Source organism: Neolamprologus multifasciatus, chromosome 14 (assembly GCF_963576455.1).
Source record: "Neolamprologus multifasciatus chromosome 14, fNeoMul1.2, whole genome shotgun sequence".
NCBI classification, from domain to species: Eukaryota; Metazoa; Chordata; class Actinopteri; order Cichliformes; family Cichlidae; genus Neolamprologus; species Neolamprologus multifasciatus.
The window spans coordinates 27735213-27762382 of NC_140452.1; the positions used below are offsets into that span (position 1 = coordinate 27735213).

A 27170-nucleotide genomic window follows, 5' to 3' on the forward strand; every position below is an offset into this window, starting at 1 on the left:
TTACATCAAGTTATTCCTGTGGAAAATAGTTCTACAAGCTACTGAGTCACAGTGTATACTTTTTTTAAAATATATTTTTTTTCCACGCACTGCTTCTTTAACTTAATCACTCAGTGCAAGATGCCATGTACTGTAGTTCATCTAAGGTTGTATTTTATTTATTTTAAAATCTGGTAAAAACCAGATAATTGTGATTTTTTTTTTCATGTATAACCTTAGAATTAAAGAGGGTATACTTCCCTTTGATTTTTTTTTTTTTTTTTTTACAACATGTGAACTGGTTGCATGCAACTTTTTCCTTAAAGCAGTGTTTCCCAACATTTTGGAGGCACGGCACATATTTCACATTATAAAAATCACACGGCACACCACCAAACAAAAATGTCACAGAAAGCACATTGATAATTTTTCCCGCGCACCAAATATAGAAGAATTTGCTCATCTGGGTAGGGATTTTTTCCAGGATTCAGGTCAGATTGACTACTTTTTCTTTTCAAATATTTATCTATTGCTGTTATGTGCTGCGTTGTCTCACTCACAGCATGACTATTATGTCATTTATTCTTCGTCTTCTACTATTTCACTGTCAGTTGGCAACCAATTTAATTAGAGCAGATAGTTGTATTGCCCTCTATTTGAAGAGAATGTAATTGTTCTGCCCGTTACTCAGGTGGAACCAGTTTATCATCCACGGCACACCTGATCATTTTTCACAGCACACCCATGTGCCGCGGCACAGTGGTTGGGAAACACTGCCTTAAACCCATTATAACTGAACTTATTGTAAGTATGAACTGCACTTATTGGAGATGCATGATGTAGCGAAAAAATATTTCTTAAAGAAAGTCAACCAAATGCCAAATATGGGTACTCACGTCAACGTCATCTGGTAAGAAGTTCCCATCAACATGAGGCGTAAAGGGAAGACTTAATAGTGACGATTGAGTGAGAACGTCAAATTGCTTGTTTGAGACTTTTTGAGGATCAGCCTGCTGCAGACAAGCTTCTAGACGAGCTGCAGGAGATGAGGGACAATCCACCAGTTTTGCCAGCATAAGAGACCTAAATATTGAAAAAGAAAAAGAAAAAAATGAGGAAGAACTCATAGAACCAAACTTTTATATCTGGCTTTAATTATGTAGATCAATGCAATATGATCTCACAGACAGTATGAAAGACAAATGTAGATTTTGGAACTGAATATTGAAGTCAAAAATCATGTTTTTTTTGTAGTAGATAATTCACATACACACACATTATTATTTATTTATTTTTACTGTGATTGTGACGGCTGTACTTACAGCCACACAGTGGTAATACCCACCATGTTAGTGTAGAGGCTTATAAGTAACATTGCATTCACATTTGTCTTTCTTTAAATATAGGAATTAATTTACAGGACAATAAATAACTGATTTTGGTTTAGAGTTAATTCACATATCCACATAACACTGCATTCTAAAATAAGTGCGCACATTTTAGTTTACACTGTTATGTATGATTAATCTTTTCTTTTCTGAGTTACCTTAGTTGCAGCTGTTCCAGTCCCTTGATTAAGGAGCCAAGAGGTGGAAAAGGGGCGGAGCGAGCTTTAAAGGAAGACTACAAATTGGCTCATGCCATAACTCGGGACCATGGGGGGGAATTGGAGTTCATTATGTTTGGTTTAGTTAGGTTTTGTGTGTTTTACCCCTTCTTGTGTTTTTTGTGGGCTGATCAGCCACTATTTAAGTTTCCCCTTTGTCTCATTAAGTTAGGTCAGTTTGTTTGAGTTATCAGTAGTGTTGTCAACTTTGAGTAGAGTTCTGTTATTTTGACCTCTTTTATGGGCCCAAATTTTATTCTTTTTGCATGAGTTAACCAAATATGTTTTTTGGGTTAAATAAAAAATCTTTTTTTTGGACTTTAACCTGTGCCTAAGTTTCCTTCACTGCTCGGTCCATCACAGTGATCAAAGCCTTTTTTGACAAAAATTAATATATGTTTTTATCTATTACAAAGCCACAGTGTTCTTGTTAGTCTGTTAATCTGATTGCTAAGAATTGTTAAAATTAAGTGTGTCTGTATACAGAAAGACTACTGTGTGTAAGTATCTTCAAATTTGGCAGATCCTTGTAAACTTAGCTGCAGCCTGGGACAACAGCCAAGCCCTCACTCTAGTAGGATATTTTTAACTGTGTGGGATCACCACAGCCATTGACCCGAAGCACAAAACTGAACACCTCGATACCTGGTTAGTATAAAACTGCAATGAAAAACATCATTGGTGTGCTAGCCAACAGTTCAAAATTAGCTATAGCCACTGCTGTGTATTGTTTTTACACTAAACTCTGGAAGGTAGTATCAGAAATAATATCAGAATATCAGGATGTATTAATGTTTGTAAGTAATATCAGTTTCAATATTGGTATTGATAAAATCCTAACCGTACCTATATGGACAGAGGATGAATGAAAATGTTGACCTACTGTTGGAGCTAAAGGCAAAGTCATCAGGTTTCAGCCTCTGGAAATCTTCAGACTTTTTAATACACTTGTCATTTTGTCAGTCTAGATACAAGGGTTAAGTCAACCAAGTTGGCTCAAGGCAAAGATGATAAAAAAAATGTACACTACCTGTCCCAGGCCTCAGTCTGACTAACTGTGGCCCAGTATGCATTGGGGGAACCACTCTGCATCACAGCCCTTTGAAAAAGATCCTGGCTGCCCGGCGAGAGCAGCTGGAAGCCAACAGATGCAGACCCAGCACTTTCTCCAAACAGAGTAACCTGGAAATAATGCCAAATTAAAATTGTTTCAACATCTGAAAAACCTTTCTAGAATTAAGGCATTTACCTTCGAAGGATCACCACCAAAAGCTGCAATATTATTTGCAACCCATTTAAGAGCCAAGCGCTGGTCCAAAAGGCCTGCATTACCCTGGATATTTGTGTTGTCGGGAAGAGACAGGAAACCAAACGCTCCCAATCTGTTATTGATGACCACAACAATAAGGCATACTGACAATGCATGACTGAAGCTAAATCACAATATTGCTTACTCTTATTATTCTAAAAAGAATATCACCCAGATTTGTCATACTCAATTTTATTTTCTTGTATAAAAGTGTAGAGTTTCTAGTTATATATAATAACTATATTTAATTACTATTAGTATTTATTACCTCTTACCTGTAATTCATTGATACCACAACAACACTTTCAGATTTACTCAGGAACCGGCCGTCGTAAATGTCCAATGACGATGTTCCTGAGATGAAGCCACCACCATGAATCCAGACAAGGACAGGGGCAAGTGGTGCAGGCTGTGTTTTGTTGAAACGTGGTGACCAGACATTTAGGTACAGACAGTCCTCACTCAGAGGAGTGTTTGGGTTCCACATTTCTACACCTTTGAACCCTGGAAAGAATTTTGTTAGATAAGAGCAGTAGTATAATTATATAATTTTAAAGAGCCTGATTGGGACAACATTACTGCAATCTACAAGTTCAAATTAATTTATTCATCAGTCCATTTCATTTTATTAGCTTGAAGAAAAATGAACTTGAATTTATCATTAATGTACTGTGTACAGTTGTATGGTTGTTTTTACCTAGAATGAGAATCACTGACAACAACCTGATAACAGTGAGTTAGGTTCATTTCTATCTCGGATGTCATATCTAAATGAAGTGAGTGTGCTTATTACATTGAAATATGTCTGGTATCCGTTGCAGTAGTCCAACAATCTCCGACAGGTGGCTTCATCTATAAATACAGCCAGCCCAACCGCAGTAATTCTCTTGAGTGAGGGGAAAGGCTTTTGAAAAATTTGACTTGTGTATTCGTGTTAAGGAATATATGAAAGCGTAATGTGTAAGAGACACATTCTTTATCAGTCTAGAAAATAATAATACAAAAAAAATTGCTTAACATTTATGGGTCATGTCCAAGATTTACTTTCGCAATTAAAAAAAGTGTTTAGTTGGGAAAGGGAAGGCGTACACTATGAATGAGATCGTGTTTCCTAACTGCCACTCCCCACTAAAACATTACTCTGAAATGAATACAGTGCAAAAAAACTCATGCATGACAAAACTGTCCGAGAGCAAAATGCTACCCTTTATAAGCTAGCGTTTAGGTAACATAAAATGTTTTTTAAAAAACAGTCTAAAGTGGATTGCAATCCTAACTCTCTCTCTCTAAAAAGAAAAAAAATGAAGATTATGATAAATATTTTTCTTCTGATTTACCCTCAAATGCAGGTTTTATTTTTAAATAAATTATAAAATAATATTATTCATTTATTTATAGTAATGTAACTCTTTTCTCTGGTTATTGTTTAGATAAAACATGTGTACATAACATATAAGAAATATGTTGAAAATATTTATTTAAAACTATGTTTGGATTTTGTTTAGTCCTTTGAATATTTCATATTATGTAGTGGCTATATGTATGTAAGTGTACAGATATGCACTATCCATTATACAGTCTGTGCATGCATTGTGCCCAGTTGTGTTAGCGTGAGTCCTACCAGGAAAGGCTGTATCAGGCATTTGGTAGCAGGAATTTGGAAAGTTGGTAGCATCCTTCACACCATCCCATTTCTCTACTGGCTCTGGCGCTCTGAATCTTAATTTCCCAACAGGTGGTTTTCCAAAGGGAATTCCAAGAAAGGCTCTAACATCCGAACCCAGCACAGAAAGCAATTTCCCTTGAATTTTCCCATCGCTTGTACTGATCACAAGGTCATCTTGAGTGCCAAGTGATAATGTCAGAAAATTAAGCAATATAACAAGAAGTACACACTGAGAGTTTGCAGCCATGGAAAATCCTGAGGATAGAAAAATAAAGACATATTACATTCAAGTATTTCACATACATACAAACAAATGCTAATACAAAAACTGATCCTGCCAGAACACTACAATATGGCCCTAACTTTAACTTTTTAAGTGCAATAAGCATTGTAGTATAAGTAAGACTTTGTAGACACTAAAAAAACCAAAAAAAAAACATATGCAGATAAACACACCAGCAATCCAGATACTATTGAAAGTCAGTCAAGCACGCCTCTGTTAACTAAAATAGCTTGTCTTCAGGTCATAGAAAGTTTAGGTAGGGTCGATGTGTGTGGATATATTGCGCAGAGACCGTGGGTGTGTATGTGTGCGTGTGTGCGCGCGCGCGTGTGAAAGAGAGAGAGAAAGAGAGGGAGAGCGAGAGAGGGGATCATTCCCGCTATCAGAGTGTCACTTTAAAAGCGTCTTTAATCCTCGGATATTCACAAATACTGAAGCTGTTGGCGAGTATAAAAACTGCAAGTAACTGCACGCGCGCAGATCATGTGTGAAGCCGCCTTACTTTGAAAAGGCACAGACTAAGCGAGGTTAGAGTGAAAATCGCGCACAGCTGGTTCGATGCGCGCAATGGGGACACAAGCGCTCATGCAGAGATTATTATAAATGACTGCAAGAATTAAATCCGCCAGTGCCAGTTTATAAAAGCTTTAGTGATGTCTTACCTTGTCAGCTAGCAGTTTGTGTCTGTCTGGAGTGAGTGAGGAGGGCACAGCACTGATAGGATGAAAACATGGACAACCTCTGTCCAGTATTCCCTGGGCCGGCCCAGTGCACCACCCACTACTACTGCTGCTGTAGATATGCTTATGATTACTTTTATATTTTATTACTTCCTTTAGAGATTAGACAGGCCAGTTCTTTATCTGTTTTTAAGTCACTCTTGAAAACCCACCTCTTTACCCTGGCCTTTGACACCACGTGAGATGTTGGTTTTTTATTTTTTATTTTAGTTGTTTTTAGGTGATTCAATGCTGTTTTATCTTGTTTTTGTTTTAATATAGGGCTGTTTTAATTTTATGTTTTATGTGTTTTACTTATTTATTTTGCTGTTTTCTGTTATTCTATTGTTTTAACTTATTTTCTGTACAGCACTTTGTTCCTGTGCTGGGTATTTTAAAGTGCTTTATAAATAAAATTGGATTGGATTGGATTGGATTATATAATACAACACAGTAATACCTGTCCCTGAATACAATTAATAATGGTAAAAGCCAAAAACATTGCCACCCATAATCATATTATGAATGATAATAAAGACTGAGTGAAGAGCAAAATTTTGTGAATACAGTCTTCAGTTTTATTATCTTTAGAAAATACATTTTCTTGAAGAGGAAAAGGAAAGCTCCTCCGTGAATCGCAACCTTATCGTGGTGGAGGGGTTTGTGTGTCCCAGGGATCCCAGGGGCTATGTTGTCTGGGGGCTTTTGCCCCCTGGTAGGGTCTCCCATGGCAAATTGGTCCTGGGTGAGGGACCAGACAAAGAGCGATTCAAAAGACCCTTATGAAAAAAACACAGAGGGAACAGTTTACCCTGCCCGGGATAGGGTTACCGGGGCCCCGCCCTGGAGCCAGGCCCGGGGAGGGTGCCCGAGGGCGAGCGTCTGGTGGCCGGGCCTTAGTCCATGGGGCCCGGCCGGGCACAGCCCGAAGAGGAGACATGGGCCCATCCTCCCGCAGGCCCACCACCCGCAGGAGGCGCCATAGGGGTCGGGTGCATTGTGTGCCGGGTGGCGGCCAGGAGCGGAGGCCCTGGCGGACTGACCCCCGGCTGCCAAGACTGGCAATAGGGACATGGAATGTCACCTCTCTGGTGGGGAAGGAGCCTGAGTTAGTGCGTGAGGTTGAGAGGTACCGGCTAGATATAGTCGGGCTCACCTCTACGCACGGCTTGGGCTCTGGAACCAGTCTCCTGGAGAGGGGCTGGACTCTGTCTCAGTCTGGAGTTGCCCCTGGTGAGAGGCGGCGGGCTGGGGTGGGTATTCTAATATCCCCTCGGCTTGCTGCCGGTACGTTGGGGTTTTTCCCGGTGGACGAGAGGGTTTGTTCCCTGCGCCTTAGGGTCGGGGAACGGGTCCTGACTGTCATCTGCGCTTATGCGCCGAGTGGCAGTTCGGAGTACCCAGCCTTCTTAGAGTCCCTGGGGGGGGGTGCTGGAAGGTGCTCCACCTGGAGACTCTGTTGTCCTGCTGGGAGACTTCAATGCTCACGTGGGTAACGACAGCGAGACCTGGAGGGGCGTGATTGGGAGGAACGGCCTCCCTGATCTGAACCCGAGCGGTGCTTTGTTATTGGACTTCTGTGCTAATCACAGTTTGGCCATAACGAACACCTTGTTCGAACATAAGAGTGTCCATAAGTGCACGTGGCACCAGGACGCTCTAGGCCGTAGGTCGATGATCGATTTTGTAATCGTATCACCAGACCTGCGACCATATGTTCTGGACACTTGGGTAAAGAGAGGGGCTGAGCTGTCAACTGATCACCACCTGGTGGTGAGTTGGATCAGGTGGCGGGGGAGGACGCTGGACAGACCTGGTGCACCTAAACGCGTAGTGAGGGTGTGCTGGGAACGACTAGCAGAGGCCCCAGTCTGCGAGATCTTCAACGCACACCTCCGGCAGAGCTTCAACAGCATTCCGAGGGAGGCGGGGGACATTGAGTCCGAATGGACCATGTTCAGCGCCTCCATTGCCGAAGCTGCTGCATTGAGCTGCGGCCACAAGGTGGTTGGTGCCTGCCGTGGTGGTAATCCCCGAACCAAATGGTGGACACCAGAGGTGAAGGGAGCCACCAGGCTGAAGAAGGAGTCCTATCGGGCTTGGTTAGCCTGTGGGACTCCGGAGGCAGCCGACAGGTATCGACAGGCCAAGCGGAATGCGGCTCGGGCAGTGGCTGAAGCAAAAACTCGGGTGTGGGAGGAGTTCGGAGAGGCCATGGAAAAAGACTTTCGGACTGCCTCGAAGAGGTTCTGGCAAACCGTCAGGCGTCTCAGGAGGGGAAAGCGGTGCTCTACCTGCACTGTGTATAGTGCTGGCGGAGCGCTGCTGACGTCGACTGAGAAAATTGTCAGGCGGTGGAAGGAATACTTCGAGGACCTCCTTAATCCCACTGACGCGTCTTCCGAGGAGGAAGCAGAGTCTGGGGATGAGGGGAATGACCCGCCAATTTCCGGGGGCGAGGTCACTGAGGCAGTTAAACAACTCCTTGGTGGCAGAGCCCCTGGTGTTGATGAGGTCCGCCCTGAGTTCCTGAAGGCTCTGGACGTTGTAGGGCTGTCCTGGTTGACACGCCTCTGCAATGTTGCGTGGAGATCAGGGGCAGTACCCGTGGATTGGCAGACCGGGGTGGTGGTCCCCATCTTTAAGAAGGGGGACCGGAGGGTGTGTTCCGGGGGATCACACTCCTCAGCCTCCCCGGGAAAGTCTATGCCAGGGTGCTGGAAAGGAGAGTTCGTCCGCTAGTCGAACCTCTGATGCAGGAGGAACAATGCGGTTTTCGTCCTGGTCGCGGAACACTGGACCAGCTCTTCATCCTCTCGAGGATACTTGAGGGTGCATGGGAGTTTGCACCCTCAAACACGGGAGTATGGGGTGTCTGGCCCATTGCTACGGGCCATTCGATCCCTATACAACCGTTGCAAGAGCTTGGTTCGCATTGCCGGCAATAAGTCGGACTCGTTCCCGGTGGGTGATGGGCTCCGCCAGGGCTGCCCTTTGTCACCGGTTCTGTTCATAATTTTTATGGACAGGATTTCTAGGCGCAGCCAAGTGGCGGAGGGCTTTCGCTTTGGTGGCCTCAGGATCTCATCTCTGATTTTTGCGGATGATGTGGTTCTGTTGGCTTCATCGGGTGAGGGCCTCCAGCTCGCACTGGAGCGGTTCGCAGCCGAGTGTGAAGCAGCGGGAATGAGGATCAGCACCTCCAAATCTGAGGCCATGGTTCTCAGCCGGAAAAGGGTGGAGTGCCCACTCCGGGTCGGGGATGAGGTCTTGCCCCAAGTGGAGGAGTTTAAGTATCTCGGGGTCTTGTTCACGAGTGATGGGAGAAGGGAGCCGGAGATCGACAGACGGATTGGGGCTGCAGCTGCAGTAATGCAGACGCTGCACCGGTCCGTCGTGGTGAAGAGGGAGCTGAGTGTAAAAGCGAAGCTCTCAATTTACCGGTCGATCTACGTCCCTACCCTCACCTATGGCCACGAGCTGTGGGTAGTGACCGAAAGGACGAGATCGCGGATACAAGCGGCGGAAATGAGCTTCCTCCGAAGGGTGGCTGGCATCTCCCTTAGAGATAGGGTGAGAAGTTCGGCCATCCGGGAGGGGCTCAGAGTAGAGCCGCTGCTGCTCCACGTCGAAAGGAGCCAGCTGAGGTGGTTTGGGCATCTGACAAGGATGCCCCCTGGGCGCCTCCTGGGTGAGGTGTTCCAGGCATGTCCCACCGGGAGGAGGCCCCGGGGCAGACCCAGGACACGCTGGAGAGATTATATCTCTCGGCTGGCCTGGGAACGCCTTGGTGTTCCCCCGGATGAGCTGGAGGAGGTGGCTGGGGAGAGGGAGGTCTGGGCCTCTTTGCTTAGGCTGCTGCCCCCGCGACCCGGCCCCGGATAAAGCGGATGAAGATGGATGGATGGATGGAGGAAAAGGAAAGTTTGATTTGCAGTATTATGATTGTAACGATTTGTGAGTGCTGGTGTGATATTAATGTATAAAATGCACTCTTGCTGTAGCATTGTTATTTTTTATTTATTAATGATTTACAACAATTTATTTACACACACACATACACATAAATACATGTGTATATATATATATATGGGCTGTTTCTTTTCATAATGACACATCCCTTTATTTATATCACAATCAGAATCTTTGTATTGTCATTAAACTTCAGATGTTCAACAAAATTAGAAGCAACTCCCTGCTAGCAGCATTTAGAATAAATAGCAAAACACAAATAAATAGCTAGAAAAGAAACCCAAATAAAATGTAACTGACAAATATACAAAACTAAAGAAACGTCGGTTTATAATGTAAGGTTGCTCTGAAACACTGTCTTTCTCAAGGTTAATACAGTAATGCATGCAGAAAATGGATCTAAGAAACTGTAAATAAGAAAATTAATGCATAATTAAACCTGGAATACATTTTTGTGTAAATATAAACTCTTGGATGTATTGAATGCACTAAAAATGAAATTAAGCCATTGTCTTTTATGACTGTTATGTTACTGTTCCTTTAAAAAAAAAGAAAAGAAAACAAATATATCTGTAATTGTTAACAAACCTGAATTAGGTATGGTGCCAAGCATAACCCAGAGGGAAATCCGGCCCTGATAATTATCATTCTGGACATGGATTTTTTTTATTTTTTAAATGAACTCCATGGAAACTTAATTTCATCATTCTATGTAGTCACGCAGAGCCTCCTTAATTCTCATTATACCACTTCCTGTGTCTGTGCCTTGTTTATTTCTCACACCGCTGTCTGCTTATTATACCTGTCATTTCTTTCTTTTTTTTTTCAGGGGGGGGGTGGTGCATCTTTGCTTTTCTTTCCCACTCCCGTGGTCAAAGCTAGAGAGAAATCTAAACCCCTTTGGAACTTTTAATAGTGTGTAGTTTGAGCACATGTTTGTGTACGTCCCCTCTATACGTGTGTGTGTGTCTGTGTGTATGTGTGTGTGTGTGCGTGCATGGTTTCATGTTATTTATAGCATGTTATGTGCAGTTGGATTAACAATAAACAAAGGCTTACTGGGACTCTGATGCAATGTCTTGGCACAACAGACTGAGGCACAGACACAGGCCGCATCTGTGTATGTCAACCTGATTAATAATGCGTTCCCTATCATGGTGCATACTGAAGATTGAAGTTAATTTTAGACATGGAAACATTCAACCCTATACCCTAGGCAAGGATTTGTTTCCTTTTTGTGTCTCTCCATCAGTCTACCACTCACTTTTAAAGCCTCTTGCTCTTTCAGTATGCCAACCAGCTGTAGTCATGGACATCAGCTTAGGAGAAAGGGAGCCACGGGAGTTCTGGCTTTTTAGAGTTATGTACAACTCAGCAGGAGGGTTTGATAGATATGCGGACAGTGACAGAAAAATGCAGAAAAATGAAGCAGAACCATTTGTTTTAGAAACAGCACAGCAGTATTCACTACAAATGCATATTTAATCAAGAATTAGGTTGCCAGGATCCAAGTGAGCATCTGGTGTTTTTCCACTGCCTTCCTGTGTTTAGCTCCGTCTACCTTCTTGACAAAACCCTGGTTCCTCACCTGTCATTCGCTCACAATGTTCAGCAAGGCTGTATTTAAGATCAGTGTAGTCATCTATTCCAGTTTGTCAGCTGCCGCATGGTGGTAACCAGGCTTCATTGCTTCTTGTTTACATGTTCATGCTCTGTACTTACCTCAGTCTCCTTGTGTCTCCAGTTTCCTCATCAAGTCACCGCTTCACTCCCCTGCAGCTTAATTACCTGGATGCTGGTCTCCTTGTCAAGATTCTCTGCACCTCTCTGCAACCCACTTGATTGGAACCGCATTCACTCACTCACCTCTCGGACGCTCACTAGGTTGCCCTCCCCAAAACCTCACAACCTCTGCCTGCAAGTAAGCCCACAGAATCAGTATTCCTCTCTCCTCCCCTCATTCACTCCTCACTCTCAGAACCTAACCAAACTCTCCCTCTGTTCTAGTGCCTCCACGTCAGAGACTCAACACTGCGTATCCTCTTGTTGTCATTTCCAGTTTCTGTTTTCACAGTGAAGCTTGTTAAAATCTTAACGCTGTTCCATTAGGTTTCCACATTTGAGTCCCCTCCCACGTACTGGCCTCCGGGCCCCCTTGACATAGGTGTGTAAAGGAAGAAATGGAAGATATTTGATAGGACCCTTTGAGAAAATGTTTTCTTTCTCTCATTCCAGTATCATCAAAATAAGCCTGCAGACTGAAATGGAAACCCAACCCCACCTCAAACACACAAGTTAATTTCAGCCGTGCCCCTTTAATGTCAGTCTTCTGTTATGAAGCCAGGGATAAGCAGCAAAAAATAAAATAAATAAATAAATGAAAATTAAAAAGAAACAGAAAAAAACCCTATTAAATTTATTTCTGTGTGAAAGCTTGGAGCAAAGAGATATAATAATAATATCCAATCACAGTGTCATAGAGAAGGATATTAGTTTATGCCATGCTCTCTGTATCTGTTTCTGTTTTATTTGAATTTGAGCTGTGTATGTGCACGCGCAAGCATGTGTGTCCACATGACATGTGTACTGAAATATTCAAAGTGGAGCTGAGGTACTTTACTCTTGCACTTGGTGATTGTGACGACCCTCTGCACCTTACCTTCCTATCTGTCTGTTTGTTAGGCTGCTGTGTCTTGCAGATCCTGCGGAGGAGGTGAAATCTGTGCAAAATCAGCAGTGGTGGTCAGTGTGGCAGTGCTCCATAAAAACACCTTAGAAGTAGGTTGCTGTGTGGGGCTCCTCCTTTGGTTTTTTCTTTTGGATTTTTGATTTTAGTTGCAGTTTGGTTTGTTTTCTTGCACGAAATCACTGTATTCATCACACCTTCATTCACTCACTCACTTACATCATCAGTGTGGTGTATAGCTCACTGGAATGGGCAAGCAATCCAGGTTCTGAAAGGTTGCAGCAGCCTGGGTTTGGTTTCATCCCAGACTATTTGATGAGATGATGAGATGAGATAGCCTTTATTTGTCAGTTGCAGGTCTTTTGCCCACAACCGAGATGACAGACCTTGCCGTACATACAATACACAAACATCACATTGGGGAGACAGGTCAGGCTAGGTAGCGAGGAAAAAAAACATCGAAATGTGTAACACAAAAGGATAATACAGGAATGCACAGATATCAACACACCATAGCACAATAAACACAGACAAGCAACATGGGAAAGAGTTCCAGTGTGTACATCTGATCTGGGACCGCTGCAATCTTTCGACTGCGCCTCCAACTGACCCGATGTCCACATCAGAGGGGAGGTAAGCGTTGGAGGTGGCGTTGGATCCGGGGTAGGGAGGGTGATGCGTCAGTGAGTGCTTATCAGTATCAGTACATGTATGTGTGTGCGTGTCGATAGTTCAGCTGAGACAGTGTCCTTCGCCCTGCCAGGCTAAGTAAACAGTCTTCCAGCCAACCCAGGTGGCCTTGCATGGAATGGGAAGGAACAGACTAAACACAGTCGTTATCAGGGTGTTTTGTTCAGCTCCGGCCTTGTAGCTGGCGCCGAGAGGGTATCCGCATAAGTGATGTTATTTTTTTACTTTAGTGCGAACAGCTCATATGAATTTCAAAGCAGTTCTACAGTCCAACACTGGTCCCATTGGAGAGCCGCGAGCTTCGCCATACTTGCTTTCTGTGATGTTGTCATTTCTTGTGCTCAAGGAGCCAATTTCTGAGAACTCACGGCAGTGTGCCTCCCCGAGATGTCATCCAATTTTGCGCCCAGAGATGTTATTCCGGGCTAGCCCTTCCGAGATGTAATCCAGTCTGCAGTCAGAGATCTTATTCTGAGTATTCACAGCAGCCGTAGCCTCTCCAAGATCTTATCCGTGCTGACTCAATGAGCCCATTTTGAGAAACTCACGCCTCTCCCATCGTTCCAATCCCAGCGGGCAGCCTTGTGGGGGTTTGAACAGCCGGTTCCGCTTTCTTAATTCTTCGATAAGTCAGGGCCAAGCCAGCTCCGATCCGCCAGAACCCTGTTACCATGGTTCCGAATAGGTAGATATCTTCAGCACTCAGGCTCACCCGAGCCCAAACTTCTCATTGAGAAAGGGGTGTCAATTGCATTTAGGGACCAGTTGATCCAATCCATAATTCCTCTTTTAGGTTTTAGAGAACAGACTGTGAGAGAATGTTCCAGGGAAAATACAAAAAAACCCCACGAGACTAGACAAGGACATAAGCAGGGAAGATAAGGGAGAGGAGAAAAGTGCGTCCGCCTCCTCCGAGAGCCAAAGAAGAAGGGGAAAAGCAGACTTTTCCTGCATCATTCTCTCTCTCTCCTGTCTGTTCTCCGTGTTTGCAGTCTATTAATAATAGCTAAACATGGCAAAATAGGACTTCATTGGGCAACTGGTATTAATGCATTGTCAAACATGCAGCCTGCTTGGCAGCAAGTGTCTTTAAACAGCATGACAATGATATTTAATGAAATAAATCACATAAAATATCCCACTTAAGGCAGACAAAAGTTACAGCTTTTAAATTTTAGATTTAAACTAGGTGTGGGACTTGATTAAAAATATTAATCTATTTAAATAGAGGCTTTGTAATTAATTAATCTTGATTAATCACATTTAATCGCACAAGGAAATTTGTCCCTCTAAATTTTTTTTTATATTTTATTTTTTAGGGTTTTAGTCGGCGACAGAATAAATAATAGACATGGACATGAATATTGTAAACTCGAGCTCTTTTAACTTATGGGGAAAAATGTTTAAACTGCATTTCAGTGCAAAACAGAACGACAAAAATTATATCCCTGGCCAAAATTGGGCAGACTTAAAAATAAAATGCTATTTTAAGTACTTTATGTACATTTTCGTACTTTGGTACTTGGTATATATAAATGGTATTTTCTTTAAATAATAATAATAAAAATTTCATAAACTTAAAGTGCAGTTTTTCTTCTTAAAAAAATAACGCAGAAACATAAAAGGTTATTTAACCAGCTTCACCTTTAAACTCTGAGTAACCTTAGCCAACATTATTTTGTACATTAGGCTAAAACAGTGTGATCATCGAACATTTTAGTGCAAAAAATAACAAACCCATTGGACTCACAATACGTCCATGCTTATTTACTCTCCGTCTCTTTCAGCCAGTTACTTTGACAAACTGGCCTGTTCAAAGTTTCAGAACTCATGGCATCTCTCTTTTCTGTTACTAAGTGAGAACAGTCTCTCACATGGGACAGAAGTGGCAGGACTAATCAAATACTTGCGGGCCAGGATAGACAGCTGTGGGTGGATCCCTGCTCAACGGGACCACCACTGCAGCAGGCAGTCAGTCTCACTGATGGTGGATTCTGCTCTGTACAAACTCAGGGCCCTGTTACAAAGAGCTTCCTCATCAGAATCAGATTCTGAAGACAATGAAGAGAGGAGGAGGCTCTTTGTCTTTGCTGGCTCCTTTGTGGTGGCATCTTTACACTGTTCAAACCTCTTCTAGCGCTCCCCTTGCAAGACACTTTAAATCCTGGAAGCGTGGGTCAAGCACCGTAGCTATCTTGAGTCACTGACAGTTGAGTGTAGCTGTTGACTTACTAATTCTAGTCCTGAAGCCAGACATTTCATGAAGTTTGTGCTGCCAATACCTTTTGTTGGTACTTGGACTGCTAGCGCTAACAGCTCCCAGAGTTTCTATGCTCGCTGCAACATGTTTTGCATTTAGATGGTACCGAAAGGTTGAAGTGCTTCGGTAGTATGCAGACTCTTTGTTGCAGTTTTCACAAAACCACGCTTTTATCAAGGCTTCTGTCAGGTAGTCTTTTGAAATTAAATTTGCTTCCAATCAGTCCTAGCAACACGCTTTCTTCTGATTCTTTGTAGCGCTGATGTGTGCATCAGTGTAATCGGTATACCAGGAAATTGTGCAGTGACAAAAGTTCCCCTTTGTTTGGAAAGCAAAGTGCGATTAAATGCATTATTTATTTATTTTTGTTTATTTATTTACTTTTTTCAAATTCATTAATCATAATTAACACATTAAATTCCCACCCCAAATTTAAGCATAGCAAAATAGGCCTGAAACATCACCAAAATAACTACTGAAAGACCTGTCTTCACTCTCCTACATCTCCTTCCATGGCACAAGCTTCACTAAGGAGCACAGATTAACGTAAAAGCCATTGAGCTCTTTTAGGGGTGGGAACTTACCTAAGATGGAGGAAGGTAATGAGTGTAATGAAGCTAATTGAGAAATCACTTTAGTAAAAAAACAAAACAAAACAAAAAACAGTCTGGGACTCACAGTCAAGTGGAAGATTGAAATTTACAACCTTGGACTTTGGACATTTTGAAATCCACTAAGTATATTTGTTACCACCCAGATAATCCCCCGCCGCCCCGCCCTCTCCTCCCTGTGCTGCAAGCAGCAGGCGCACCTCACAAACTGAGAGCGCCCTTACTCCCAGCAAATGGGCGATAGAAAACCGATCGGTGCCTATGCCATTCCCAATATGCGCTGGCATGATGTCGGGGCAGCATGAGTACGAGCAATTGTTTTTTTTGTTGTTGTTGTTTTTTTGCCGATGTCCATGTTGCCGCTCCCCACCACGATGCCGCCCCGGGCAACCGCCCATGTCTCCCGTATCAAAAACCGTTACTGCTTGTAATGAAGACTGAGTAAATGTTGATGTAACTTAAGCAGTCTAGATAATTTAAGCTTAACTCAGGAGGGAGTCCAAGCCTAATTAAAGCTGCAAGCAGCGTTACGAGGGCCCTCGCACCCCGACACGTCGAGCCACGCCCAACACCTAAAACCAGCACGTCCGATCTGATGTCACATTGATGGAATTCATGCATTTAACCACCAGCTAACAATTCGTCTCATTCAATCATGATTATACTCGTCCCACTAGGTGGTGCTCTAACCATTACTGACAAATGGCATAACAAACATTTCCGAGCTCGAGTCTCATCATGCCTGCGAAGTTTGGGAGAGACTGGACATTATGTTTTTGAGTGACAGCAGATTACTGCTTTTTGACGAGTGATTCAAACTCCACGTGCCGCCATGACCATCCCGTTTCCCTGAATGTAAAAAGCTTTGCAATTTAACATCACAAAGGTCTTTAGATGCCATGCACTGCAGATCGGTCCAATCTGATGAAATCCCTTGGAGGAGTTTGTCAAAGTACGGAGCCTGAAAAGAGGGGAAAATGTCGCCAAAATTACACATTAATTTTAAAATGGCTGACTTCCTGTTGGATTTGGGATATTGCTCCAAGAGACTTTTTTGTACATCTTGATATCCTTCATAAGCTTACCAGGTTTCAGACTCATAGATAAAACACAGAGCAGGGGCTGTTGTTTCTAAATTTTGTTGGGGGCACTGTGGAGCCATTTTGCGCTATTCAATGAAAATGATCACATAACAAGAAAGCCCTCATCACATTGGAGGTGTGCGCCAAATTACAAGACTTTTTAAACTTTCCAAGCCCCTCAAAAGTCACAGTTTTCACTGTAACCCAAGACCAACTCCTTAAGGCTTTTCTGGAGAAATTTGAGGCTGCAGATGTCACCCATCACTATACTGTACCCCAAAGTGTAAAACATGACATTTCCTGTTCCCACTAGGTGGCGCTGTCCTTGATGTCAAATATGGCAGTTGAAAAATGTTCAGGGGTGGAGCCTTATCATATGTGTCCTCTTTGGTCCAGATTGGACAATGTATGACAGAATGAGAGGCAATAAGATTTTCATGGCGAGTCATCGAAATTCGCCGTGGCGCCACCGCCTCACCGTATTGGGAAAACTCAAAAGCTCCGCAATTTAACATGGCCCGGGTGTGTAGTTGAAACTGACAGAATATGAAGCTTATACAACCAAATTCCAAGGAGGAGTTCGAAAAAGTTCAAGGCATGGAAATGGCAAAATTAGAGCCAAAATGTCACCTTCACTTCCAAATTGCAGACTTCCTGTTGGGTTTGCGTCAATGGCCCAATTGACTTTTTTGTTCATCTTGGCATGATACATATGTGTCCCAGATTTCATAAATGTAGCTCAAGCCATGTGTTCGTATGGCTGCATTTAACAACGCATGGGTGGCGCTCTAGAGCCATTTCCCAGTGCTCATATGTAAAAACATTAAAATACAAATTTTTTCACCAGACCTGGCATGTGTGCAAAATTTCATGAGTTTTTGAGCATGTTAAAGCCCTCAAAAAGGCAATTCATTTCAATGAAAAATAAATAAATAAATAAATAAATAAATAATAATAATAATAATAATTATAATAATAATAATAATAATAATTAAAGCTGCAAGCAGCGTTATGAGGGCCCTCGCACGCCCAACACCTGAAACCAGCACATCCGATCTGATCGAATATTGATGGAATTCATGCGTTTAACCACCAGCTAACATTTCATCTCATTCATTCATGATTATAGTCGTCCCACCAGGTGGCGCTCTAACCATTACTGACAAATGGCATAACAAACATTTCCGAGCTCGAGTCTCATCACGCCTGCGACCTTTGGGAAAGATTGAACATTGTGTTTTTGAGTGACAGCAGATTACTGCTTTTTGACGAGTGATTCAAACTCCACGTGCTGCCATGACCACCCCGTTTCCCTGAACGTAAAAAGCTTCGCAATTTAACATCACAAAAGTCTTTAGATTCCACACACTGGAGATCGTGTCAATCTGACAAAATCCCTTGGAGGAGTTCGTCAAAGTACGGTGCCTGAAAAGAGGGGAAAATGTCGCCAAAATTACACATTAATTTTAAAATGGCTGACTTCCTGTTGGATTTGGGATATTGCTCCAAGAGACTTTTTTGTACATCTTGATATCTTCCATAAGCTTACCAGGTTTCAGACTCATAGATAAAACACAGAGCAGGGGCTGATGATTTGAAATTTTGTAAGGGGTGCTGTGGAGCCATTTTGCGCTATTCAATTAAAATGATCACATAACAAGAAAGCCCTCATCACTTTGGAGGTGTGCGCCAAATTTCAAGACTTTTTAAACTTTCTAAGCCCCTCAAAAGCCACTTCATCTTTCATGGTGAACCACGTTGCCACCAGGGTGCGCCGTTCAGTATAAAGTCACAATTTTCGCACTGAAGCATCATGAGGGACTGATGGTGATATTCACCGCTTTTGAGGTCGCCACGATGAACCTGTGAAAATCAGTACAACAAAATGAAAGACATGACATTTCCTGTTGCCACTAGGTGGCGCTCCACGAATTCCTGACAATGGACATATTAATCTGTTCAGGGCGGGTCTGACATCATGCCTGTAAAGTCTGGTACTGATCAGACTGGATTTCATTGAGTTATACTAATTTGTTTCTTCATGGCGAGACATCAAAGTTCGCCATGCTTTCGGGGTCACACCCTTTCGCGAAAAGTCACAGTTTTCACTGTAACCCAAGATTAACTCCTTAAGGCTTTCCTGGAGAAATTTGAGGCTGCAGATGTCACCCATCACAATACTGTACCCCAAAGTGTAAAACATGACATTTCCTGTTCCCACTAGGTGGCACTGTCCTTGATGTCAAATATGGCAGTTGAAATATGTTCAGGGGTGGAGCCTTATCATATGTGTGCTCTTTGGTCCAGATCAGACAATGTATGACAGAATGAGAAAAGAACAGGCAAAATTGCATCTATGGGAGATTTCAAGACATAACCCAATGATTACCAAAAAGAACACAAAGCCTCATGTCACATTTGCCAGAAATCATCTTAATTATCCCCAAGACTTTGGGGAAAATACTCTGTGGACTGACAAAAAGTGTACTTTTTGAAAGGTTTGTGTCTTGTTACATCTGGCATAAAACCAAGACAGCATTTCATAAAAAGATCATATCAACAACCACCAAATGTGGTGGTGGTAATACAATGAGATGAGGCTGCTTTGTTCAATTTGTGCTTTTTTCTTCACCTAAAAATATTTTGTTACTTAAACAAAACCAAATAGTAACCACAAATAAAACAAAAATCAAAATGGGAGTGACATGCATTGGTTTTCTAAGGAAAAGGTAGCATCGATCGTCAGACATTTTTTCTTTAAACAGGTGTTGTGTGTATCAGTGGCATCATGGTCAGAAGCATGAATGTCAAGAATGTCAATTTTGCACTCTGATCTCAAGTCTACACAAATACATGTCTGCACATAATAATACCTGTTTCTGGGAAAACCATCACATTTCAATCCCAGCGCCAACATACTTAACGGGCCTTTCTGATCGTATTTCAGCTACTCGGTACCCATTCAATATAATTTTTTATTGTGCAAGTTGCGCTCTGCAACAGCTGCTTGTGGTTGTGGTAAAAAAAATTACAATGCCAGTGAAAACAGCATATTAAGTGGAGATTAGTTTCCATTTTACTGATGTAACTCTAGATCAATTTTTGATATTATATTTCTGACAGAGGGGAGGTAAATTCATTGACTACAAACACTTGATGATGCTATGTCCATTCCTCTAAAAGAGACTTTTTGGTCTGCTTGCACTCATGCATGACATAGTGATACTTAGTAGCGGGTCATAATCTTGGCTAATGCCCACATCCATATTTGGGTCAGGCTTCACTCTTTGGTGTAAGTCAACAAGGTCCTCATGCCTGTCACAAACAGATTACAAGGGATTTAGCCTATTTATGCTACAGTATGCTGGTGGCTAAAAGGTTACAAAATTGTAATGCAGCATGACTGCGGGGTAGCCTTTGGTCTAGAGTCCTCTGCGCCTGTTTGTGTGTGGGCTTGTGTACGTGAGGGTGAGAAAGAATAAGAAACAGGATGATAGATTGTAGAGCCATTTCAATGGTGTAAAATTTCATTTGAAATCCTACTTTCAATTCAATCTTAATAAAACACTCAAATGCCTTGCGACCCATTTAGTGTCCCAGTGCACTCATACCTACCCCACACTCACTCACTCTGTCTTTCTGACTACCTCATGTGCACACATGTACACACAAAAGGGTCTTATCAGGCTGCTGTGTGTCTGAAGTGTTGTTTTTATATTGCAGTCATATTTCATTTTGGCCTACTTTCTTTAAATTGCCTATGGGGTTTTGTATGGGGAGAGGAACCATCACATTTATATATGAGATAGAAGGGGAAAAAACAGAGGTGAGAGAATGTTTATGTTCTTATTCATTTTCTTTGTCTTCTTTTCTCTTTGTGTATGGTGCATGCTTTTCCACATTGTGTTTTATTTCCTTTACCCTGCTTTCTATTAGATTATTTTATGTGTTAAAACACATCTCTGTCTCTCTCCCTCTCTCTTTGCCTGCAGATCCCCAACCGTGGCATGCAAGTGAGGTTTAATTGCTGTTAGGACTCTCCAGGTGACTGGGGAATGATGCATGGGAACAGAGGAGCAAAAAAAAGAATGGGAAGATAGTGTGCAGTTTATTATGCAGTGTATTGTAAGAATCTTTTAAAGTTGAAGGCCAAGTTAAATCTGGAAACCTGTCAGTTAATTAAAAGAGTTTTTCTTAAGTTTTCTTTTTTTTCCACCCCAAAAAGTGGAGCTGGATAGATAAGTAATAATGAGGTAGAAAGTATCTGCTGTCAATATCAAAATGTGTTTTATAAAATATATTTTTTCACTGCTATTCATAAAATTATTTGAGTAGCACAAAGAGTAATAAATTTTTGCTTCCTCCTCAAATATTTATTTTCTTTCCTGCTCTTGCATCACAAATTTCCAAATGTTTCCATTTTGTGTGGTAACAAAGAGAAACTCATTGTCAACATAGCTCATGTCCACTGGAGGCTGCAGGTAAAACAGGAAGATTGAATAAGAGATTACAATAAATCTGTAGTTCACAAGCTGAATTTTTATTACGGGTATGGAACTTTATTAACACGTCAGCTGGGTGGTTAATTATACTATCAGCATATCCAAGAAATCAATGCTCATTTTACTATTTACTCACTTTATTATTTTGTTACCTAGCACTAATTAGCAGGTGTTCATATGATGCAACAATGCTGTCTATGGATGGAAGTTCTGTCCCATTAAACACCTCACCTAGGTGCCTCATGGACACCCAGTCCTAGGATACCTCGGTATCCAGCAGACATTCTAATAAGGCCCTCTAACATGGCTTCGTTCATTTTACAGTTATAATGACTGTGCTCTGAATATTTTACCGAATTACCTATTTCTAAATTGGTGTTCACATGCGAAGAGTCATTGGGATCAAAGCTAACATCTCTCTCTGAGATTGGTTGTATAATTTATAGCCAATTATCCACAGTTATTTTTAACAATTTAATAAGACCTAAAATGAGAAGCACAAATTAGGGGGTCAAAAACAAGGAAACACAGTGAGGGGGTACTACCCAAATTAATTTACCAACCCCATACACACACACACACACACACACACACACACACACACATATATATATATATATATATATATATATATATATATATATATATATAAAATCGTAAAAAAAAAACAAAAAAAAAAACGCTCACCCCTGCGGGCAGTCTACCCTTCAGGCTTGGGTCCTCTGCCAGAGGCCTGAGAGCTTGAGGGTCCTGCACAGTATCTTAGCTGTTCTTGGGACTGCGCTCTTCTGGACAGAGATCTCCAATGTTGTTCCTGAGATCTGCTGGAGCCACTTGCCTAGCTTGGGACCTAGTGCTCTGATTACCACTGGGACCACTGTTGGTACTTCTCAAGCTTCTCGTGTTCTTTCTTCCTGATGTTGCTGTCATTCAGGACCGCTACATCTATCACTACAGCCGTCTTCTTCTGTTTGTCTACCACCACTATGTCCGGTTGGTTAGCCACCACCATTTTGTCCGTCTGTGTCTGGAAGTCCAACAGGATCTTAGCTTGGTCATTCTCCACCACCCTGGGGGGCATCTCCCATTTTGACCTCGGGGCCCCCAGGCCATATTCAGTACAAATGTTTCTGTATACTATGCCAGCCATTTGGTATGCCCTGCCTGCTAGCATTTTGCACCCCGATGTTATGTGCTGGATTATTTCAGGGGGACAGCCTGCCCCTGGGGTCTTGCCCGGTGTGATAGACCCCAGCCTCTGTGGATCTTGTGCTCAGGGTTTGTTCCTGTGCTGCCTGATTATTGCCTCTGTGCTGTCTTTCAGTTCAACTTTGTCCAGCCACTGGTAGGATTTCTGGATGTCAGCCACTTTGTCTATCTGTCGGTGGTACATAACATGCAGGGGCCTGTCTTTCCATGATCGCTCCTCCTCTTGCTCCTCTTTGTTGGGTTTCTGCTGCCTGAGGTATTCAATAAGTACATGGTCTAACATTTCTTCCTGGCCTTTGCAGTAGCATTTTTGTTGTACCTCATCAATCTCTAGCCATGAGAGCAGTTCCTTCTTCCGAATGTTAGAACACTGAGCTACCAGTTGTTTCGCCATCAATCTGGATGCTGGGTATTGAAGAGTCCATCCGTCCCACATCCTATTTACAGTATGTAACCCCTTCTGCTGGGGTTACTTGAGTAGTAGCATTCCAATAGTGCCCTCTTCTCATCTCTTGCCCACCTTTGCCTTCTTGTGCCAGTAGCCCACTTCTCACACTTCTCATTAGTGCGTTCTGGTTTCTCAACACCTGACGCGGACCTTGCTAATACAGGTGACATCCGAGCTTGTATGGCTTCAGTTTTCTAGTTTTCTGCCTCTTGCTCATATCCGAGGTAGGCTTGGTTAGCATGGAGAGTCTAGCCTAAGGACCCTTACTGGATACAGACACCCTGGTCAGGAGTCGATATATATATATATATATATATATATATATATATATATATATATATATATATATATATATATATATATATATACACTCTACTGTTAGAAATTGCTGGGGGCTGTGTTTCTTCTTGTAGATTGAGAAAGATTAACAACCAGATTGGTGTAAATCTGACCTCTGAGGTAAAAAAGCTATACCACCATGTACAACTCAAATCAAGGTTTAGAAGTGAATGAAACATTATATACTCTCAAATCCTGGCTCGCCTCTGTGTTAATAAAGTTACTGTTACTTTCAGTCTTCATCTCAGGCTTTTTGAGATAGAGTTAGTTCTGTAAAAAACATTTTGGCTGCCTGTAAAACAAAAGACATCCTTGTTTGCATCATGTTCCTTCCCTTTTTCTGGCACTGAGTTCAGTTAATTTATGCTATTTAGTTTTCATAAAAATGCCAGTGTTACTGAGGACCAGAAACATGTGTGGCTCAGTTCCAAACACGGGAGGAGGACTCGGTGAAGAGTTCCAGGACATAGTTACATGTTATGTTCCACTCACACTAGTGTAAACTTAGAACAGCAACAGTCTTGCAACAAGGAAAAATTAGCTCTTTAACAGTGATTACGCTGAATTTTTGTGCTGTGAATCATTTGCAAGTAGTTACAACAACAAGTTGGTTGCAGAGGGGCTAAACATGCAGCAATTGCAAATGCTGTGCGACCAGTTTTGACACTTGGCCAGCTGATTATACGCTGATTATATTTAAAAGCAAGGTTGTTTTTTAAACTTTTGGCTGGATTGTGAATCGTTTATCGTTTATTTATTTATATAGCACATTTAATTACAACAGCAACGTTGACCAAGTGAATGTAAGTAAGTAGTTAATATGAGATTATGTATGTAGACAGCAGCAGATTTGTAATTCTCACCAACTTACCACAGTTAATAACCAATTGCATGTAACTGTCAACTTCACCCGACACAATCGTATACTGATAGAAGACTTAATCTGTACTATTGCCATATTATCACTGCCTTCTCGATGCACCAAGGTCACGTTGAAGACTGTTGTTAACTGGGAGTGGTTGCAGACCTGGCTGTCTTCAAAGCAACCATTTCAAAGGCGACAAGGTTGCAAGTCCATTGCACATGATTATAGTATTTTTGGTCATGTCATAGTTTCCAATTGCTGTTCTCCCTATCATGACTGTATCATTATGCATCATACACATTGGGTGCATAATAAGAAATGATTAATCTGATGTTATACAGATTAATCTGATGATATACAGAGCCAGACTAACACAGCCAGCAAATTTTATTATTTGATTTCTTATGAGTACATATTTCCTCAGTTTGAACAATATGCAACCACACAGACACATACAGTACCCACACACATACACGCAGACATACTTACTCCCACCTATTCCATGCATTCTCTTTAAGTATATTTTGTGAAATTATTTGTAACTCTTCAGGTATTACTAAGTACTTATGGAGTCTTGTAGTCACAGCACTTTTGTAACACAATAAAAGGTCTGTGCTAGATGCCAAAATGCATTTCTTCATTATGTATCTTCATCTCATTCTAAGGAAAAATGGTAAGATTGGAGGACAGTGTCTTCCTGGTGCAAATGAGGATTTTTTTTTTTTTTTGTTCTTTCTGAAGAACTGCTGCATGCATCTCTGCACATATCTACTGTTAAATGCACTAGCTGGCATCTTCCACCTCGTACATGTTTTTTAACCTTGAAATCATTGCTGTTTGTTGCCTTTTTGTCTGAAAATAAAATTATTGGTCCCACACAACCACACACAGCATCAAAGGTTGTACACCATGGTCAAATAACTATGCATATTCATGTAATGTTTACCTTATTGGTTAAAGAAAACAAAGCATGAACACACATCACACACACATAAGAACACTTAATTAATCAATTTTGAATTCACGATTGATTTAGTCTAGATCTAAAGTTTTTCTCTCATTGCTTGAGGAAACTCTTTGAAAGTCATTTCATATCTTACACCAGTGCAGAATTGATTGGATATTGTCATAATTAACTTGGATTTTTACAAAGGCTTGCCTTGTTGCAAATAAAGCCATCAATATTGTAACCTTCCTGAGCACATTCACTCCAAATATAAACTCTGCCTAGATCAATACAAAACTTTGAAAAAGTGCTTGTTTTGAGATAATTAAACATTGTCAAATAACAAAAAAGCATAGAATGAGACAAAGGCATTGTCAGAGATGGAGAATTGGTTGATCCATTGCAACAAAATTAATGTATATTGTATAAGAATTTGGGCCTTTATGTGTTGAGTTTACATGCGCTCCTTGTATCTGCACCAGATCTTTCTGTGATGTGATGACTTGTGATGGGTGGGTAACTTGTCTAGGGTTTACATCAACTCTCTCCCCATGATAGCCACTCTAGGACATATAAGCCCTTGAGAAAATGAATGGAGGGATGGATTCTTTGAGTGTTGAGTTTGTGTTTCACAATGTTACAGTTGCATGGAAGAAGTGCATCTGTGATGCAGCATTTGATTTCCTCTAGTTTGTCAAACAAACAAACAAAAACAAAACAACCTCCCCCCCCCAAAAAAAACAACAAAAAAACAAAACAAACAACAACTAACCCTTCAACTTCTCTTTAAAATTCACATGGAAAGAATTCACATTAAAACAAAAAAACAGCAATTGGAAAGGTATGACATATTTGTGTGGCAAAACAAACAAACCAAGAAACCAAAAACCTACTTGACCCCGGGGAAGACCCAGTACAACATAAAAGTTTAATCAATTTGAAATAGAAATTGATGGTTTCTTTTTCATGCAAGGTCCAGACTGAAATTTCAAAGTCACAACAGGAGTGAGTAGAACAGGACTTCTAGGGTGCAATTTTAAAATAGCAAAAGCATTAGACGTAGTCCAGAGGTAGACAAGGTCAGAACTTAAAGAGAAGTTGGCCAAAACTAAATTACCATATGACACATGTACTTTTGCAGTACGGTGGAGTGGGAAGTCCACAAAAATGTTTGGGAAGACAGTAAGACATTACTCCTAATATGCCATGAAAACTGCAGATGGACTCACTCCAGTATTGTGTACTGTTTCCTTTGCCAGCTGCTTCAAAAAGCAGTCATTATGTGACATAAAGCATATTGCACCTCTAGACTGACTATTTCCTGAATCATTCAGCAATATGTGTGTGTGTGTGTACGTGTGTGTGTCTGCTATTGTGAATATGTGTGGATACTTCTCTGTATGGATACTAGGGTTGTGGTTTGTGTTAAAGAATTGGTCCCATTGGCAACATTGGTACCCTCACTATGAGCTAATAGACCTAACAAACAGTCCCCCCAGGTCATACAAGGCTGTATAATTGAGCCATTGAGGATTTTCTGCTAACCTGTAACTACTACATTCTCTCACATTCACACACTTATGCACATTCACTGCTGTGGCCCAAAACACACAGCCACTGCAGTTGCTTTGTGGATACGGGCTTTTCTTTACACATACCTTCATCTCAACTGATGATTCTCTATTCAACTTCAAGCTCTTTTACAGAGTTCCTTTTAAACCTTTAACATTTCTCCTTCTTTTCTCTCACCTCCAGCATGGACAATGGTGGTTCTCATTTTTTAAGAGAACCACCATTGTGCTCAGCCACCTCAGGAATCTCTACGCCAGGGTACTTTAAAAGAGATTACATCCATTGTTTACACCTCAGATCCAACCACATATCTGTCATCCTGGTTATAGATCACTGGACTAGCTTTGAGGATATTAGATTTCTTGGAGTTTGCCCAGGCATCTATTTTGGGAATTTGTGTACCGGTTACAGGTTCTTCTGAAGTAT

The 27170-nt window shown here is 41.7% G+C and overlaps 1 protein-coding gene and 1 long non-coding RNA gene across 4 annotated transcripts in view; one reads left to right on the plus strand and one right to left on the minus strand.

Moving 5' to 3' along the window:
* LOC146504234 (acetylcholinesterase-like) overlaps positions 1–11516 on the minus strand; it is an 18680-nt gene extending 7164 nt beyond the window's left edge. The window contains exons 1-7 of one of the 3 annotated variants that reach the window (XM_085130441.1): positions 11257–11516; positions 5506–5557; positions 4516–4815; positions 3170–3398; positions 2835–2967; positions 2616–2767; positions 876–1062 (exon numbers count right to left, since the gene is read on the minus strand). In XM_085130441.1, coding sequence (XP_084986567.1) covers positions 876–1062; positions 2616–2767; positions 2835–2967; positions 3170–3398; positions 4516–4807 — 993 coding nt within the window. In that variant the 5' untranslated portion in view covers positions 4808–4815; positions 5506–5557; positions 11257–11516. Of the gene's footprint in view, positions 1–875; positions 1063–2615; positions 2768–2834; positions 2968–3169; positions 3399–4515; positions 4816–5016; positions 5189–5505; positions 5611–11256 lie in introns of those variants that run through there. The other 2 variants (XM_085130440.1, XM_085130442.1) reach the window with 2 other exon arrangements.
* Positions 11517–12531: 1015 nt separating this feature from the next.
* LOC146504235 (uncharacterized) overlaps positions 12532–27170 on the plus strand; it is a 180973-nt gene continuing 166334 nt past the window's right edge. Inside the window, exon 1 of the long non-coding RNA XR_014868646.1 lies at positions 12532–12866. This is a non-coding gene — a long non-coding RNA (uncharacterized LOC146504235). The remainder of the gene's footprint in view (positions 12867–27170) is intronic.